The 15,425-nt window shown below is 35.4% G+C and overlaps 1 protein-coding gene across 5 annotated transcripts in view; it reads right to left on the bottom strand.

Moving 5' to 3' along the window:
- The window catches only part of FER (FER tyrosine kinase), a 260,682-nt gene that overhangs the window by 217,773 nt on the left and 27,484 nt on the right, over positions 1-15,425 (bottom strand). For 4 of the 5 annotated variants that reach the window (XM_027869209.1, XM_027869208.1, XM_027869210.1 and 1 more), the window contains one exon: positions 6,015-6,285. In XM_027869209.1, coding sequence (XP_027725010.1) covers positions 6,015-6,227 — 213 coding nt within the window. In that variant the 5' untranslated portion in view covers positions 6,228-6,285. The remainder of the gene's footprint in view (positions 1-6,014; positions 6,286-15,425) is intronic. The other variant, XM_027869211.1, reaches the window with a different exon arrangement.

Genomic DNA, 15,425 nt, shown 5'->3' with positions numbered 1-15,425 from the left:
TTTAACATGTTGTTGTTATTGTGTAAAATGTTATCTGGTTTCTGCTCACTTTACTCAGCATCTGTTCATATAAGCCTTTCCAGTTTACTCTGAAAGTATCCCTTCAGTGATTTCTTCTTTTTTTTTTTTTTTGGTGAGGCAATCAGGGTTAAGTGACTTGCCCAGGGTCACACAGCTAGTAAGAGTCAAGTGTCTGAGGCTGGATTTGAACTCAGGTCCTCCTGACTCTAAGGCCAGAGCTCTAACCACTGTGCCACCTCGCTGCCCCTTCAGTGATTTCTTACAATGCAATAATATTCCCATACATTCATATGCTACAACTTCCTCAGCCATTTCCTGATTGAGAGGTAACTCTTTAGTTTCCAGTTTATTTTAATAGCAAAAAGAGCTGCTATAAACATTCTTGCCTACTTGAGTTGCTTCTTCTATTTTTTGTTCAAATAAACTATTATTAATCTCTTATTTTCATACAGCCTAGATTTCCCACACATTTCTCCCAAGGAGCTATCCTTTATAAAAAAAAAATATACATATATATATATATATATATATATATGTAGAAGAGGAAGAAGCGAAAAATATTCAGCAAAATCAATAAACCTATTGAAAAAAATCTGACATTATTTACAGTGTTCTACACCTATGGACTCTGACTTCTACAAAGGAAAAGGGGATGTGTCTTCTAATATTTCTTTTGGAGGTCAGCGTTTTCTTCATATTTTCACAATATGAGCTTCCATTATTTTACTGTTGTTCTTTTCATTTATATTATTGTCCTGTTAAATCGTATTACTGGCTCTATTTTGTTCAATTTTCATCAGTTCTTCTAAGTTTTTCATTTTCCCATTCTTCTCTGTATTCATCACCCTCACTGTTTCTTACAGCAGAATATTCCACTGCCTTCACATAACACAATTCATTTAATTATTGCCCAATCAACAGACATAAAACATCTACTTGGTTTCCAGGTCTACAAAAGAGCTGCTATAAATATTTTCATGTGTACAGAGCCTTTCTTCTTGTCAACTAGCTCTTGAGTTATATGCCTAGCAATGGAATCCCTAGGTCAAAAGATAAGGGCATTGTCTTTGCTTCATTTGTTTAATTTCAAATTGCTTTCCAAAATGGTTCTGCCAAATCAAAGCCCCAAACCAATTCATAAGTATGCCTGTCTATCAACAACCATCTTTGAAATTTGCTGGGTATGAGGTGAAGCATCAAGGTTATTTTGATTTGCATAACTCTTCTTAAAAGTGATTCAGAGTATTCTTTCATATGGTTATTAATAGTTTTCAATTCTTTTGAGAACATCTAATGGGGAACTGCTCACTCAATGCCCAACTCTAAACCTAACTAACCACTGTGTTCCCTGGAATACTTGTTTTCATCTTAAATTTGTTCCTTTCTCACTTATTCCATCTTTCCAGCCACCATTTCCAGCAATGGTTTTCGCTCATTCTCCTGGGAGAGATGGAATACTCCTTGCTCCCCACTGTCACTTCCAAGCTCTTCCTCTGCTGTCTTCACTCAGTAAACATTCCTCCTTTGAGGTCCATTCAATCCATAACTACTATCCAATCAAAATTCTGACAGCTGTTGTCTACAGATCTCTAAGAGCCTGCCCTTCTTTACTCAATGAGATCAGTGCCTGGCTCACAATCTTTTCTCCCCAACTGCTACCCTTATACTAAGGGACTTCAACACACATACTGATACTCCCTCACATATGCTAACCTCCCATTTCCTTCATTTACTGATTTTGCATGACCTCTACTCTACCACAACTACACACAGAGATGATAGCCATAACATGAATCTTGTCAGCATTCAAAAATGAACCATATCCATGTTTGTAACCTCTGAAATTCTTTCATCAGATCACAATCTATTGCCATTTCACCTTTACCTCTGCTTTACAACACCAAAACTTGTTCTTCATACTCATAGTGATCTCCAATCCCTCCACCCCTTGGTTGTTTCCTAGGCTATCACCATGCATTAGCCAACTCTCTTCCCTTCCCTATCTTGAACCCTTAATTAACCAGTTCAAGTCTATACTGTCCTCTTCTCTCAAGTCCCTATCATCAATATGGCTCCACCAAGACTTAATCTTCAATCATTTCCATCATCTATTGGCTTTACTCCCAACATGCCTTCACACTTCACCGTGCTACTAAAAGAAGCTGAAGAACATCACAAAACTTGCTAAGTCAAATAAAAATGAACACTATATAATCTCAACTGGGTCCTCACTAAGGTAGGCCAAATCCTTTTTTCACCTCCCTATCCCATCACTATCTCTTTTCATCTCTCTTCAAATTTCCCATGGCTCCTCCTCCACTCACTCAGCTGAAAACCTTGCTCCACAGTTCATGGAAAAATCTGAGGTCACTTGCCAAGAGCTCCCTTTCCCCTGCTCCTCATCTCACATCCATCCAGAACCTTTCTGCCACTACCTCCTCCTTCACTCCTGTCTTACATAAAGAGGTGACCTTTCTCCTTGCAAGGCAAACCTACTCTATACTGGCTTCTCCAGCACATGGCCTCCTCTATCATTGCCATTCTTCCCTGTATCTTCATTCTTTATCTCCTGGCTGTTTTCCTGTTGTATACAAACATGCCCATATCTCACTTACCCTCAAAAAAACCTCAGTTTATCTATCTATCTTCACTAGCTATCATCCCATATTTTTCCTAGTCAGTCTACTTAACTAATATTATTGTAAGAATTACATTTATAAATAACATATTTTACATATATTATACCTAGAGATAATTAGATAAGATAGACTCTTCCTTATAATAGGCCCCAAACTTTAAACTACAAGCTATAAGTTCACTGTTCACAAACCTGTAATAAAGTTTACTTGCCTAACCACAAGAATACTGACTGGAGGACCTCCACCCTTTCAGGTGATGAGTGAATGACCAAGCACAGCGTGAGTGAGATGTCTCAACATGATATGTAAAGCCCCAACTTATTTTTTGTATGTCCAGAGCACCCTTTCTTGCCCACCATGAGGGGACCATCTTATAACCACTTAGTCAGCAGTAATGACCCTTGAATGCCCATCTGGTGCCCACTCATGCTGATGCATCACTTCTGGCCCTCTTGGATGGTCAAAATCAAGGTCTATCAAACAATGAGACTCGGTATTTTATTTTGGCTCTTGTGTGTCTGGGCATCAAGTACTATAAAAGTAATGCCCTAGCGAAAAGGGCTATCTCAGATTGTGAGGAAGATCTGAAGTACCATTCATTGAAGGAGTTCAGTTCTTTTAATAAATGGTTCTTGGCTCAGAGCTCTGTCTCAGCGGTTTTTCTTGCAGAATGAACATTTTTGGACCCCACAAGCTTAACAATTATTATCTCACTTAATCCTTACAACTATAGAAGGTGGGTACTATTAGTATTCCTATTTTACAGATGAGGAAACTGAGGCCAAGAGAAGTTAAGTGACTTAACCCAGGATTAAGTTAGTAGTATCCCAGGCCAGGTTTGAACTCAGGTCTTCCTGACTCTAGGCCCAGCACTCTGTGCACTATGGTGCCACCTAACTGTAACTGTCTGAACTTATACCCTGACTGATAAAACCAAGGGGCTTGATTAGATGTTCTTGCGGGTCCTTCATAGCTCATTAAAGATTGTTAAGGGGTTCTTGTTTTAGTGCTAGCAGAGTTCTTGCATTCTGTCTGGTGCCTCTTACGTGGACCATTTCTTCTTCATCCTACTGTTAAGGGGTCCCCTGAATGTGTCTTTTGAGTTGCCAAAGCTTCCAGAAACAATGGATTCAGAGCATGCAGGAGGCCCTGAATGTATCAAGGATGAAGCCCCCCCTGAGCTGACAATGTATTGTTTGCATCCCAAACTGGTTTCCCTATGTGTCCTTGGGAGTCAAGACAGGTTCCAGTCAGTCTGCACAAGGCTGAGAAATTGCTTGTGCCACTGGGACCCATGTAGATAATAAATAGATCATCCTATCTTCATATTCTCTCAGTTCCCAACAGAAAAGAGTACAGCTTTTGCCATCGCCTTGCTCCCTACCCCCTTCACAAGAAGTTTTGTCCTTTTCCCACCTTAACTGCACCATTTCCCCCATCTCATGCAATTCCCCTGTAGGTGGAGATTTCTGGTATTCCTTCCTTTGTCTTGCCGTTATAAACATGCAAACTTCTGTATGAATTGTGAAATCTTCAGGTTCCACATGCACGTTAATTTCTCTTGTAATAAACCTAGTTTTCACATAAGTTTCGTGAAGTTGTGATTGCCTGCTGACGAGCTCTAAATCCTATGGTCTTATAAAAGTGATATCTGAGGGGTTTCTGGTTTTTGTTTTTAAATTTCTTTTAGTATTTGTTTTAAATGGTATAGATGGTAGTTTGGAAGAATAAAGAAAATTAGTTTATGTGATTATACATATATAATCAGTTATTTTTATAAAATTTTTATAAAATAAGATTTTGTTACAGCTAAAAAATGAACACAATGCAGCTACTAAATGGAGAATGGCTAAACAAAATATGGTATGTGAATGTTACAATAAGAAATAGCAAATGAGGATTTTAGAGAAATGTGGGAACACTTGTGTGAACTGATGCAGAGTAAGATAAGCAGAGCCAAGGCAGTACCTATGCACTGAGACTCCAATAATGAAATACATGCAACATTAAAGGCAGCCTCAGTCAGACTGATTGTGGTGACAAACGTGGTCCTCCAGAAGAGATGACGAAACACTGTCCTCATCCTGGAAGAGGCAGAGGACAACTAGAGGAGAAGGTCACTAACAAGCACAGTCAGTTTGTAAGTTTGGTTTTGCTTTAACTCTTCTTTGTTACAAGGAAAAATTCAGCAACAGTTCAGGAAAGGCCTAATGTAAAAACAAAAGACCTCAATAAAACCTTTTTTAAAAGGTTAAATGCATGAATAAATATATTAAGTGAAATGACTCCTGGCTTTCTTAATTAGCTATGCATGAAATATGTCTAAAAGTTGGGTCAGTTTTTCCCTACAGAGTCAAAACACTGGATGGCAGTTATTGGGTGAAAGCAAAGTCTTTCTGAAAAATTTTTTTAAATTTCTAAGGCTGGCCCAAACCCTTTAGCATAATGGAAATGGCATAGTATCTCAGCCAGAAACACCCAAAGACCTTCACCTGATACTTACAGACCTCTCAGCTGAAATACTTTCATAATCTTAGTAATCAGAAAGAAAGAATTAGGTTACTTTGGAGTTGCTGAGTCTGAGCCCTTGTTTGCAGAAATCTGACCTCTTAAAATCATGAGGAGAATGACTGGGTATAATGGCGTTCTGTTTCCATACAGAAAATAATAAAAATTTCTCTCATATAAAATATGTAAAATGGTAGTTTCTATAAGTAGACATACACAAGTCCCATCTGTTTCCCAAGACAATGAACTGTTTGTTTCCAAGTATTCAAATGTTTTAAAACTGATTTTTATTAAAATTATGTTTAAACTATCATTAAACTTGACATCACAATAAATGGTGAAAAAATGTAAAACTCAGGAAATCTGATATCAAATATAGATTTCATCTCTAATTTTTTTTTTTAATTTTAAAGTACATTTTAATAGTTCAAGTATAAGTACAGGTTTGGTCCTGGCTCTTACCAGGCAATATGATCTTAAGTCATAAAACAATTTTCTTTCTTAATTTATTTAGCAACTTTGGACGGTTCATCAATATACTATTGTAGATTCATACTACAGTTGATCTAGGAGCAAAGGAAATCTCTACTCTGACTAATAGACTGAAAGAATATACAACACTAAAATTATAATCAATATACTATGTCTTTCAAAAAGTCTTAAGTATAATGTATAAATATATCAGAATCTAGTAGCAGTAGGGCTCAATAAACCAGAGAATAAATATATTATAAGAGATGAAAAAACAAAGATCCATTTGTTAAAGTGGAATCTTTTTGCTTTAAGTACAATTATTACACTTAAAACATTTTAAATTCTTTTAAGACAATAAAATTGTTTTCTTACCTGGGATACATTACTGACATAATTCATGTGGGCCGTACTTTCCTTATCAATTTGATTGCAGAGATTCTGTAAAGTAGATGCATATTCTTTATCACTTTTTATTCTCAGTGCCATAAACTTCTTGACTGTTTCCAAGAGTCGTAATTCCCAATCTTGCAATTTTAACAGTGCATCGTGTGAATTCTTCAGGTCACTTCCAAATCCCATCTTCATAAAGCACTAACTGCTCCACTGGTTGTAAGAAATTCTTTTAATCAGCATGTGTCCATATCTGTAAAATGAGAGAATCCTAAGCTAAAAAGGAGCTTGGCTCTCCAGCAGTACAGTGTTGTGCAAAGGGCACCAACTATGAGTTTGTCACTTACTAGACTGGTGACTTCTGTTTGCTCATTGTTTAAAAGTTCAATGAGAGACACAGCATAGCAGTGTATAGGTTACAGGAGATCTCCGAGATATCCAGGTTCAAGTCCTGCCTCTGATACATCCTGGCTGTGAGGCACCAGACAAGTCATTTAATCTCTCAGTGCCCCAGGGAACTTTCTAAGATTATAAATTACAGAGAAGGTATCAATATGTATGGATTAGACTCTAATCCTCAGGAGGAGCTTTCTACATTGATTAAATCATAGATCCACTTGAAAAAAAAGAGAGAAAGAGAAAATACTAGCCCTGCCTATTTCACATGATATTTAGTGCTTTGTAAACTAGTCTTTCATACATATAGGATAGTATTGTTAAAGCAAAGTATCACTATAGTATAACTTCTGATTATACAAACTTCAACTAAAACTTCTCAATAATAATATCCTGTTACAAAAGGTTAACCGTATTTCCTGAAGACTACAGTAAACTTTACTTTGTTTTCTAGTCTTTTAGCAGCTTTTTCAAAATAAGCTAGCAAAACAGAAGGTAGAAACATCTATTTTGTTGTAATCTGGTTCACAAGACCTTTCAAAGTCAACTTAAGCTGACTTGCCTTAAACCACATATGTTTATTTTTTTCTTTCCAACTTCAATGATTTGATGTAAAAAGATGTTAGGTGCTAAGGTTTCACAAATGCAGGAAAAAAAAATAACCTTTTTTTTTCCCCCTGAACAAATGGTGTACATCTGAATAATCATGAGTTAGGGCAAGATAAGCACACTGACAAAAGTCAGTAAACTCTTCATACTCTTGGGTCCATAAATCCCTCTACTAGATACATGAACGAAAATCACTGGAAAGGAAAAATAAAGAATAAAAAAATGGTCTTCCACATGACAAAAATGTCATAGCATCTCTTTTTGTGCTGGAAAAAAAAACAACAACCGGAAATAAAAGATAATGGACTAGAGAAAAACTGAACAAATTGTGACATAAGAGTATGATGCAATATTATTAAGCCATAAAAATAACAAATCTGAGTCCCAGGGATGAAGGATGGCCAGAGAAGTAAGAGATGGGAGTGACATTTGAGAACAACAGGGAGAAGGCCAGTTTGGTTGGACCTTAAAAGGTGAATAATATAATTAGGATGTAAAGAAAGGATCAAACCATGTTGTAAAGGGCTTTGGTTTGAATCTTTCTGTAGCTTTGCTAGCAATTTATCATTATTATGATTATATTTGTTAATAATTTATTATAAATCTACTTACAAAGTCTTCCCAAGTTTCTTTGAATTCATTTTTGTCATTTCTCATGGCATGGTAATATTTTATTACATTCATATAACATAATGTGTGTAGCTATTCTCGTATTTTATGTCCAGTCTTTAAACTCCGTGGGACATATGCCCTGTAGGAGAACTGAGGTGTCAAAAAGTATCAAGTTTTTCTAGTATAGTCCCAAATCGTTTTCCAAAGGATCCTCTTCTTTTCTCTTGCTACATAAACTTGGGAAGACTTCATCAACAAATAACTAACTTTTATACTAACAAACCCTATAGCATTTATTTATTGAGGTTGAGAGAGGTTAAATGATTTGTCAGGGTCACATAATTATTAAGTGTCTGAGGCAAGATTCAAATTCAGCTTAACCAAGGAGATATTTGTAAAAAGTGAATGGCACAGTGCCTGGTGCATAGTAGGCACTATATAAATGCTTATTCCCTTCCCCCCTTTTAGACTCTAACAATGTTTTAACTACTATGCCTCCAAAGAGTGACATAAAAATTCAAGGAACAATGTTAAAACTTCTGGATTTTCGGAAACTATTATCTCAAGTTCTACAAAGAACTTTACCTTTAGCCACTAAGAATATATCTTTGCTACCTGCATTCTATAAATAGAGATGTAGAGCACATTCACATAATTGGATCTATATAGAGCCTCCAAAGAATAGACTTTTCCCAAGGGACTCACATTTTAGGCCAGCATCAAAAGAGTCTGATAATGCCACATTTCTACTGAGGACTTTTTGTTTTTAAACCATTTTACTTCATTGATAATGAAAATTGAAAAGAGTGCCTGCTATGGCCCCATCATCTCTTGAATTCTTACTCACCTAAAATACTGTTACTTATTCAAGAAACCCTCCCTGATCCTCCTTCTCAGTAACGACAATACCTCCCCTGCCCCCAGACTTTATACAATATTCTGTGCCTCTATCAAGCATTTAACATGTACTATTTTATATTATTGTTTCTTGTATATGTATCATATTTCCCAGTAGATTTTAAAGTACAATAGGGTAGGAACTATAACTTAACTAAATTTTGTCCCTCTTTCAGTACTTAACACAGTGCTCTGAACATAATGAGTAATTAACATTTGTTGAATTAAATTAAATACAAAATAACATGAATTTTGGGATAATTATGATTTTTATCTCAATGAATGAAGACATTTTTAAAAGTCACTTTATAATGCAAATAAATATGAGAAATAATTTAATAAATTTTATAATTCTGTTAATAAATTTTGTAATTCCCTATACTATGAGATTTTTGAAAAGAAAAATAATAATAGGCCTCTCTATTATGACATCTTTGAAATTTACAAAATGGTTACCTTACAAACTACCTTTTGAATAACTTATTGAGTATTAATATTTCCATTTGACAATGGCAGAAACTGAAGCTCAAAGAAATGAAGTGACTTGCCTAAGTTTAGAGACAATGAATCAATAAATATTTATGAAGCACCTACCATGTAGGTACTACTACTAGACAGCACTGTGCTAAGCGCTGGGGATACAAAAAAGGCAAAAGACAGACCCTGCCCTCAATGTGCTCACAGGCTAGTGGAGGTCGCAAATCAACATCACATCTAGGGGTTAAACCCACAGTTCCAGTATTTGCTTGACCTCTATCTACATCATGCTTTATAAAAATATTAATAAACATTACTGGTATACCCATGTAGTTTCATTTTAAGATGAAGGACATACTCAAAGGAAGCCAGGAGGCAGAGATGAGAAGAAAGCACTGCAGGCCTGGGAGGCAGAAAGCCAGAGAAAATGTTCCTCATGGAGAGAGAGAGTCTACTGTGCAAGGATCAGCAAGGAAGCTGGGGTCCCAGCATCACAGAGTAAGTTTTGGGGAGCAAAGTGTAAGAAGAATGAAAAAAATAAGAAGAGACCAAACTAAGAAGATCTTCAAAAGCTAGGCAGGGAATCTTACATTTGACATGAAGGTAACAGAAAGCCACTGTATTTTATTGAATAGGAGGGTAACATAGACAGACCTGTACTTTAGGAAGATCAATTTAACAGCACAGTGGAGGATGGACTGTAGTGAGGTAAGATTAGACAGATGTGAATTAGGTGAGAGAAGAAGCAAGTGAGAAGATAGTGTTCTCCGCAAATGGTGGCAATTTTTTTTTCAGTGAATTATAAGCAATGTCCTCAGCCTAGAGGGTGGGAAAAGGGGTATCATCAAAGTCTTGAAGAGAGAGAAAAATGTTTGTAATAGCAGCTGTGAAGAGTGTGAGAGTGAATTGATTAAGGGAGTATAAGAGGTATGCCTTGTTGCAATAAGAGCCCAGTTGGGATTACAAAAAATAAATTGGTTAGTGGACCCAGCAAGTATGATTTTCTGACTTTCTCCAGAAATAACTGTGGTTGATGGGAGTAATCTACAGCTGGGCATAGCAAAGCATGATCAGTCAAATAAAAAGGGAACCCAGTGTAGAACTTGTTCGCCAAGATGTCAAGACAGAGAAGGCAGGAGAATGCAGTCAGTACATGGGGTTATGTGCTAGGGAAAAACTAAGTCTTCAAGGGACCTGAAGTCTCTATGAAGGAGGGAAAAAAAAAAGACGACTAGGTATTGTAAGAGAAGGAAAGATGGAATGATAAAAGATTCTGGTGTTAATGAAATTTTTTTTAACTGTAGACAAGCGGGGGCAGAGCCAAGATGGCAGAGTAAAAGCAGTGACTTGTTTGAGCTCTCCCCTAAACCCCTCCAAATACCTGTAAAAACCAGCTCTAAAGTTCTAGAGGAGTAGAACCCACAAAAAGACAGTGAAACAAATTTCCAGCACGAGATAACCTGGATGGTTGATTAGAAAGGTCTATCATGCCAGGCTGGGAGAAGAACAGTTTGGCGTGGGTGCACAGCAAAAGACCAAGCCTCAGCAATCCTGGAGAAGGCCTCAGGGGACTGAATCACAGAGAGCTGTGATAGTTTCCAGACTTCTCAACCCACAAACACCAAAGACAACTTAGAAGGTCAGTAGGTAAAGTCTGTGACCCAGGTAAGAGAGAAGCTCAGTTCCAGCCCCAGTCCTGGCTTGACCCTGGGCCGTGGCTCTTTTGGAGCTTTCAGCCCACGGACTGAGAGGGAATCTAGTGGCTGATCAGAGGGCAATTGCAGGGACCTCTTTGCCGGTGCTGAGGCAGGATTCTCTTCCTTTGCCTGAGCTTGGATCTGGGTCACAGTTCTGGGTGGCAATCCTGAGGCGAGAAAGAGCGCTGGCATGGTAGAGTTTGGAGTGGTGGTGGAGAGGAAATCCTCCTCACAGTCCCAAGGCAGAAAAGAGTGCTTGTGGTCACTCATAGACTAGAGCACAGGCCAGGAAAGGGGTAAACACCTCGACCTTTCTCTGATAAAGGCCTCATTTCTCAAACATATAGAGAACTGAGTCAAATTTATAAAAATAAAAGCCATTTCCCAAATGATAAATGATCAAAAGATATTTAGTTTTCAGATGAAGTAATCAAAACTATCTACAGCCATAGGAAAAAATGCTTTAATTCACTATTGACTGGAGAAATGCAAATTAAAATAGTTTTGAGGTATTACCTCATACCTATTCAATTGGCTAGTAGAACAATGAAGGAAAATGACAAATGGTGGAGGGGATATGGGAAAAATGAGATATTAACATACTGTTGGTGGAGTTATGACCTGATTCAACCACTCTGTAGAGCAATTTGGAACTATGCCTAAAGGGCTATAAAACCATGCATACTCTGTGATCTAGCAATACCACTACTAGATCTGTATCTCAAAAGACAGAAAAAAACAAAAAGGAAAAGGACCTATGTGTACAAAAATATATAAATATTTTTGCCACCAGCTCTTTTATGGTGGCAAAGAATTAGAAACTGAGGAGATGCCCATCAACTAGGGAATGGCTGAACAAGTTGTGGTATGTGATTATGATGGAATACTGTTATGCTAAAAGAAATGATGAGCAGCAGAATGCTCTCAGAAAAAACCTAGAAAGACTTGCATGGACTGATACAAAGTAAAATGTACTGTGTACAAAGTAACAGAAATATTGCAAGATGATCAACTATGAATGACTTAGCTACTCTCAGCAATACAATGATCCAAGATGACTCTGAAGCACTTAAGCCAAAAAACGCTATCCAGAAAGAACTGATGGTGACTGAATACAGATTGAAGCATACTTTTTTTATTTTCTTTATTTTTCTTGAGGGTTTTTTTTTCTTGATCTATGTTTTCCTTCACAACTAATATGGAAATGTTCTACATGACTACACACGTATAACCTATATCAAATTGCTTGCCTTCTCAATGGAGGAGTGGAGGTAGGCAGGGAGAAAGGAAAAGGATATGGAAATCAAAATCTTAAAAATCAATGTTGAAATTTGTTTTTAACACATAACTGGGGTGAAAATAAAATACCAAATAAATCCCCCCCAAAATTTTTTTATTTTAAAAATAAGATTAGAGTGGTAGAGGAAAAATTGGGAAAAGAAATGAGAGCAATGCAATAGAATTATGGGAAGAGAATTAACAGGTTGGTAAAACAGGCACACAAAAAAAATACTAAAGAAAAGAACCCTTAAGAAATAAAAATAAGTGGTAAAAGAGGTACAGAACTTCATTGATTGAAAAGAACTTCTGAAAAAGTAGATATAGCCAAGTGGAAAAAGAAGTACAAAAGCTCACTGAAGAAAATGATTGTTAAAATTAGAATTGAGCAAATAGAAGCTAATAACTTCATGAGAAATCAAGAAACAATAAAACAAAGTCAAAAGAATGAAAAAAATAGAAGAAAATGTGAAATCTCATTGGAAAAAAAAAACAGATTTAAAAATTAAAGGAGAGATAACTTAAGAATTATTGAACTAGGGGCAGCTAGGAGGCGCAGTGGATAGAGCACTGGCCCTGAAGTCAGGAGGACCTGAGTTCAAATCTGGCCTCAGACACATAACTCTTACTAGCTGTATGACCCTGGGCAAGTCATTTAACCCCATTGCCTAACCAAAAAAAAAAAAAAAAAAAGAATTATTGAACTACCTGAAAGTCATGATCAAAGAAAAAAAAATAAGCTTAGACAATATATTTCAAGAAATTATAACAGAAAACCAGACCAGATATCCTAGAATAAGAGGGCAAAAATGAAACTGAAAGAATACACTGATCTTCTGAAAGAGAGCCCAAAATGAAAACTTTCAGAAATATTATAGACAAATTCAAAATACTTCAAGCAGCCAAAAAGAAACCAAGTAAATACTATAGAGCCACAGTCAGGATAACACAATATTTAGCAGCTACAATGTTAAAGGAGCAAATGGCAGATTAGATTAGAAACCAGAATCAAACAATATGTTGTTTCCAAGAAACACACACGAAAAGTTAAAATAAGGGGATGGAGCAGAACCTATAACACTTCCCTTGAGGTTAAAAAAAAAAAAAGATATGGATAGTAATCATGGTCTCAAACGAAGCAAAAGCAAAAATAGAGATAAGGAGGGAAACCACACTTTGCTAAAAGTTATCATAGACAAAGAAGTAATATCAATATTAAACACATAAATGTCAAATGGCAGAGCACCCAAATTCTTAAAGAAAATATTAAATGACTTACAGGGGGAAATAAACTATAGACTTAGACCAGTTGGGGGCCTTAACTTTCCCCTCTAAGAACTAGATAAATCCAATCACAAAATAAATAAGAAAGCTAAGGAGATGAATAGGATTGATGAAAAGTTCAGTATGATAGGTCTCTGAAGAAAACTGAATGGAAATAGAAAGGAATATGCCTCTTCTTCAGCTATACATGGCATCTTCACAAAAACTGACCATGAATAAGGATATAAAAACTTCACAAACAAATGCATAAAAGCAGAAATATTAAATGCATCATTTAAAGACAATAATACAATAAAAATTACATTCAATAAACAGTTGTGGAGGCATATATTAAAAACTGATTGGAAACTAATCTAATCCTAAAGAATGAGTGGGTCAAAGAACAAATCATAGAAACAAACAAGAATTTCATTAAAGAGAATGACAAGAACGAGAAAACACACCAAAATTTGTGATATGCAGTCAAAGCATTATTAATGGGAATGTTTATATCTTTAAATATACACATTAATAAAAAAGAAAAGGAACAAATCAATGAACTGGGAATGTAACTAATAAACTAGAAAAAGAATAAATTAAAAATCCCCAATTAAACACCAAAATGGAAATTGTAAAAATCAGAAGAGAGATTAATAAAACTGAAAGTAAAAAAAAGTGAATTAATAAATATAAAAAACTAGGGGAAAAAAAGACAAATAAATCAATGGTCAATTTGATTTAACAGAAAAAGAAAAAGAAAACCAAATTACCAGTATCAAAAACGAAAAGGGTGAATGCACCACCAATGAAGATAAAATCAAAGCAATTATTAAGAGTTATTTTGGTTAATTATATGCCAGTCTATGTGAATTGAATATTTACAAAAACATAAATTGCTCAGATTAACAGATGAGGAAACAGAATACTTGAATAATCCTATCTTAGAAAAAGAAATTAAACAAGATATAAATGAACTCACTAGAAAAAATCCCCAGAACCAGATGGATTTACAAGTGGATTCCACCAAATATTTAAGGAACATTTAATCCCAATACCATATAAACTATTTGAAAAAAAAAAAAATATATATATATATGTATATATATGTAAACAAGGAATTCTACCAAATTTCTTTTATGATACAAATATAGTTTTGAAATCTAAACCAGGGAGAGCAAAAACAGAGAAAGAATAATCAGGCAATTTCCCTAATGAATATCAATGCAAAAATTTTAAATAAAATATTAGCAAGGAGATTACAATTATTAGCAAGGAGATTACATTTACAATTATAATTAGTAAGGAGATTACAATTACAATTTATCACAAAGATATGTGATATGCAGATGCAGAAAAGGCTACTGACAAAATACAACATCTATTCCTACTAAAAGCTCTAGAAAGTATAGGAATAAATAGATACTACTTATTTTAAAAAAAGATCCATCTGAAACTAAGAACAAGAATTATCTGTAATGGGGGAAAAACTAGAAGCCTTCCCAGGAAGAGCAGGGGTAAATCAAGGATGTCCTTTATCACCACTATTATTCAGTACTGTATTAGAAATGTTAGCTACAGCAATAACGAAAAAGAAACTGAAGGAATAAAAATAAGAAATGAGTAAACAAAACTATCACTCTTTGGAGATGATATGATGGTATACTAAGAGAACTCCAGAGAATTAACTAAAAAACTAGTTCAAACAACTAACTTTAGCAACATTGCAGGATATTAAAAAAAACCCATAAATCATCAACATTTCTATACGTTACCAACAATACACGGCAGGAAGAGATAAAAAGAGAAATTCCATTTAAAATAATTACAGACAATATAAAATATTTGAGAGTCTACTTGCCTAAACAAACCCGGAAATTATATAACACAATAATTATATCACACAAATAAAAACAAATCTAAACAAATGAAATATTCATTGCTCATGAGCAGACTGAGACAATATAATAAAAATGACATTTTTGCATAAATTTACTTGTTCAGTGTCACACCAAACTATGAAAGAATTATTTTATAGAGCTAGAAAAAATCATAAACCAACATTTCACACCATATACCAAGAAAATGTCAAAATGGGTTAAATGATTTAGATATAAAGGGTGATATCATAAGTAAGTTAGGGGAGGCATGGGAAAATCTGCCTGTC

Source organism: Vombatus ursinus, unplaced genomic scaffold (genome assembly GCF_900497805.2).
Source record: "Vombatus ursinus unplaced genomic scaffold, bare-nosed wombat genome assembly UNPS02014792.1, whole genome shotgun sequence".
In the NCBI taxonomy this organism is placed as follows: domain Eukaryota; kingdom Metazoa; phylum Chordata; class Mammalia; order Diprotodontia; family Vombatidae; genus Vombatus; species Vombatus ursinus.
Note: the sequence above shows the minus strand (reverse complement) of the source record. Positions and strands in the feature narration are given on the sequence as shown.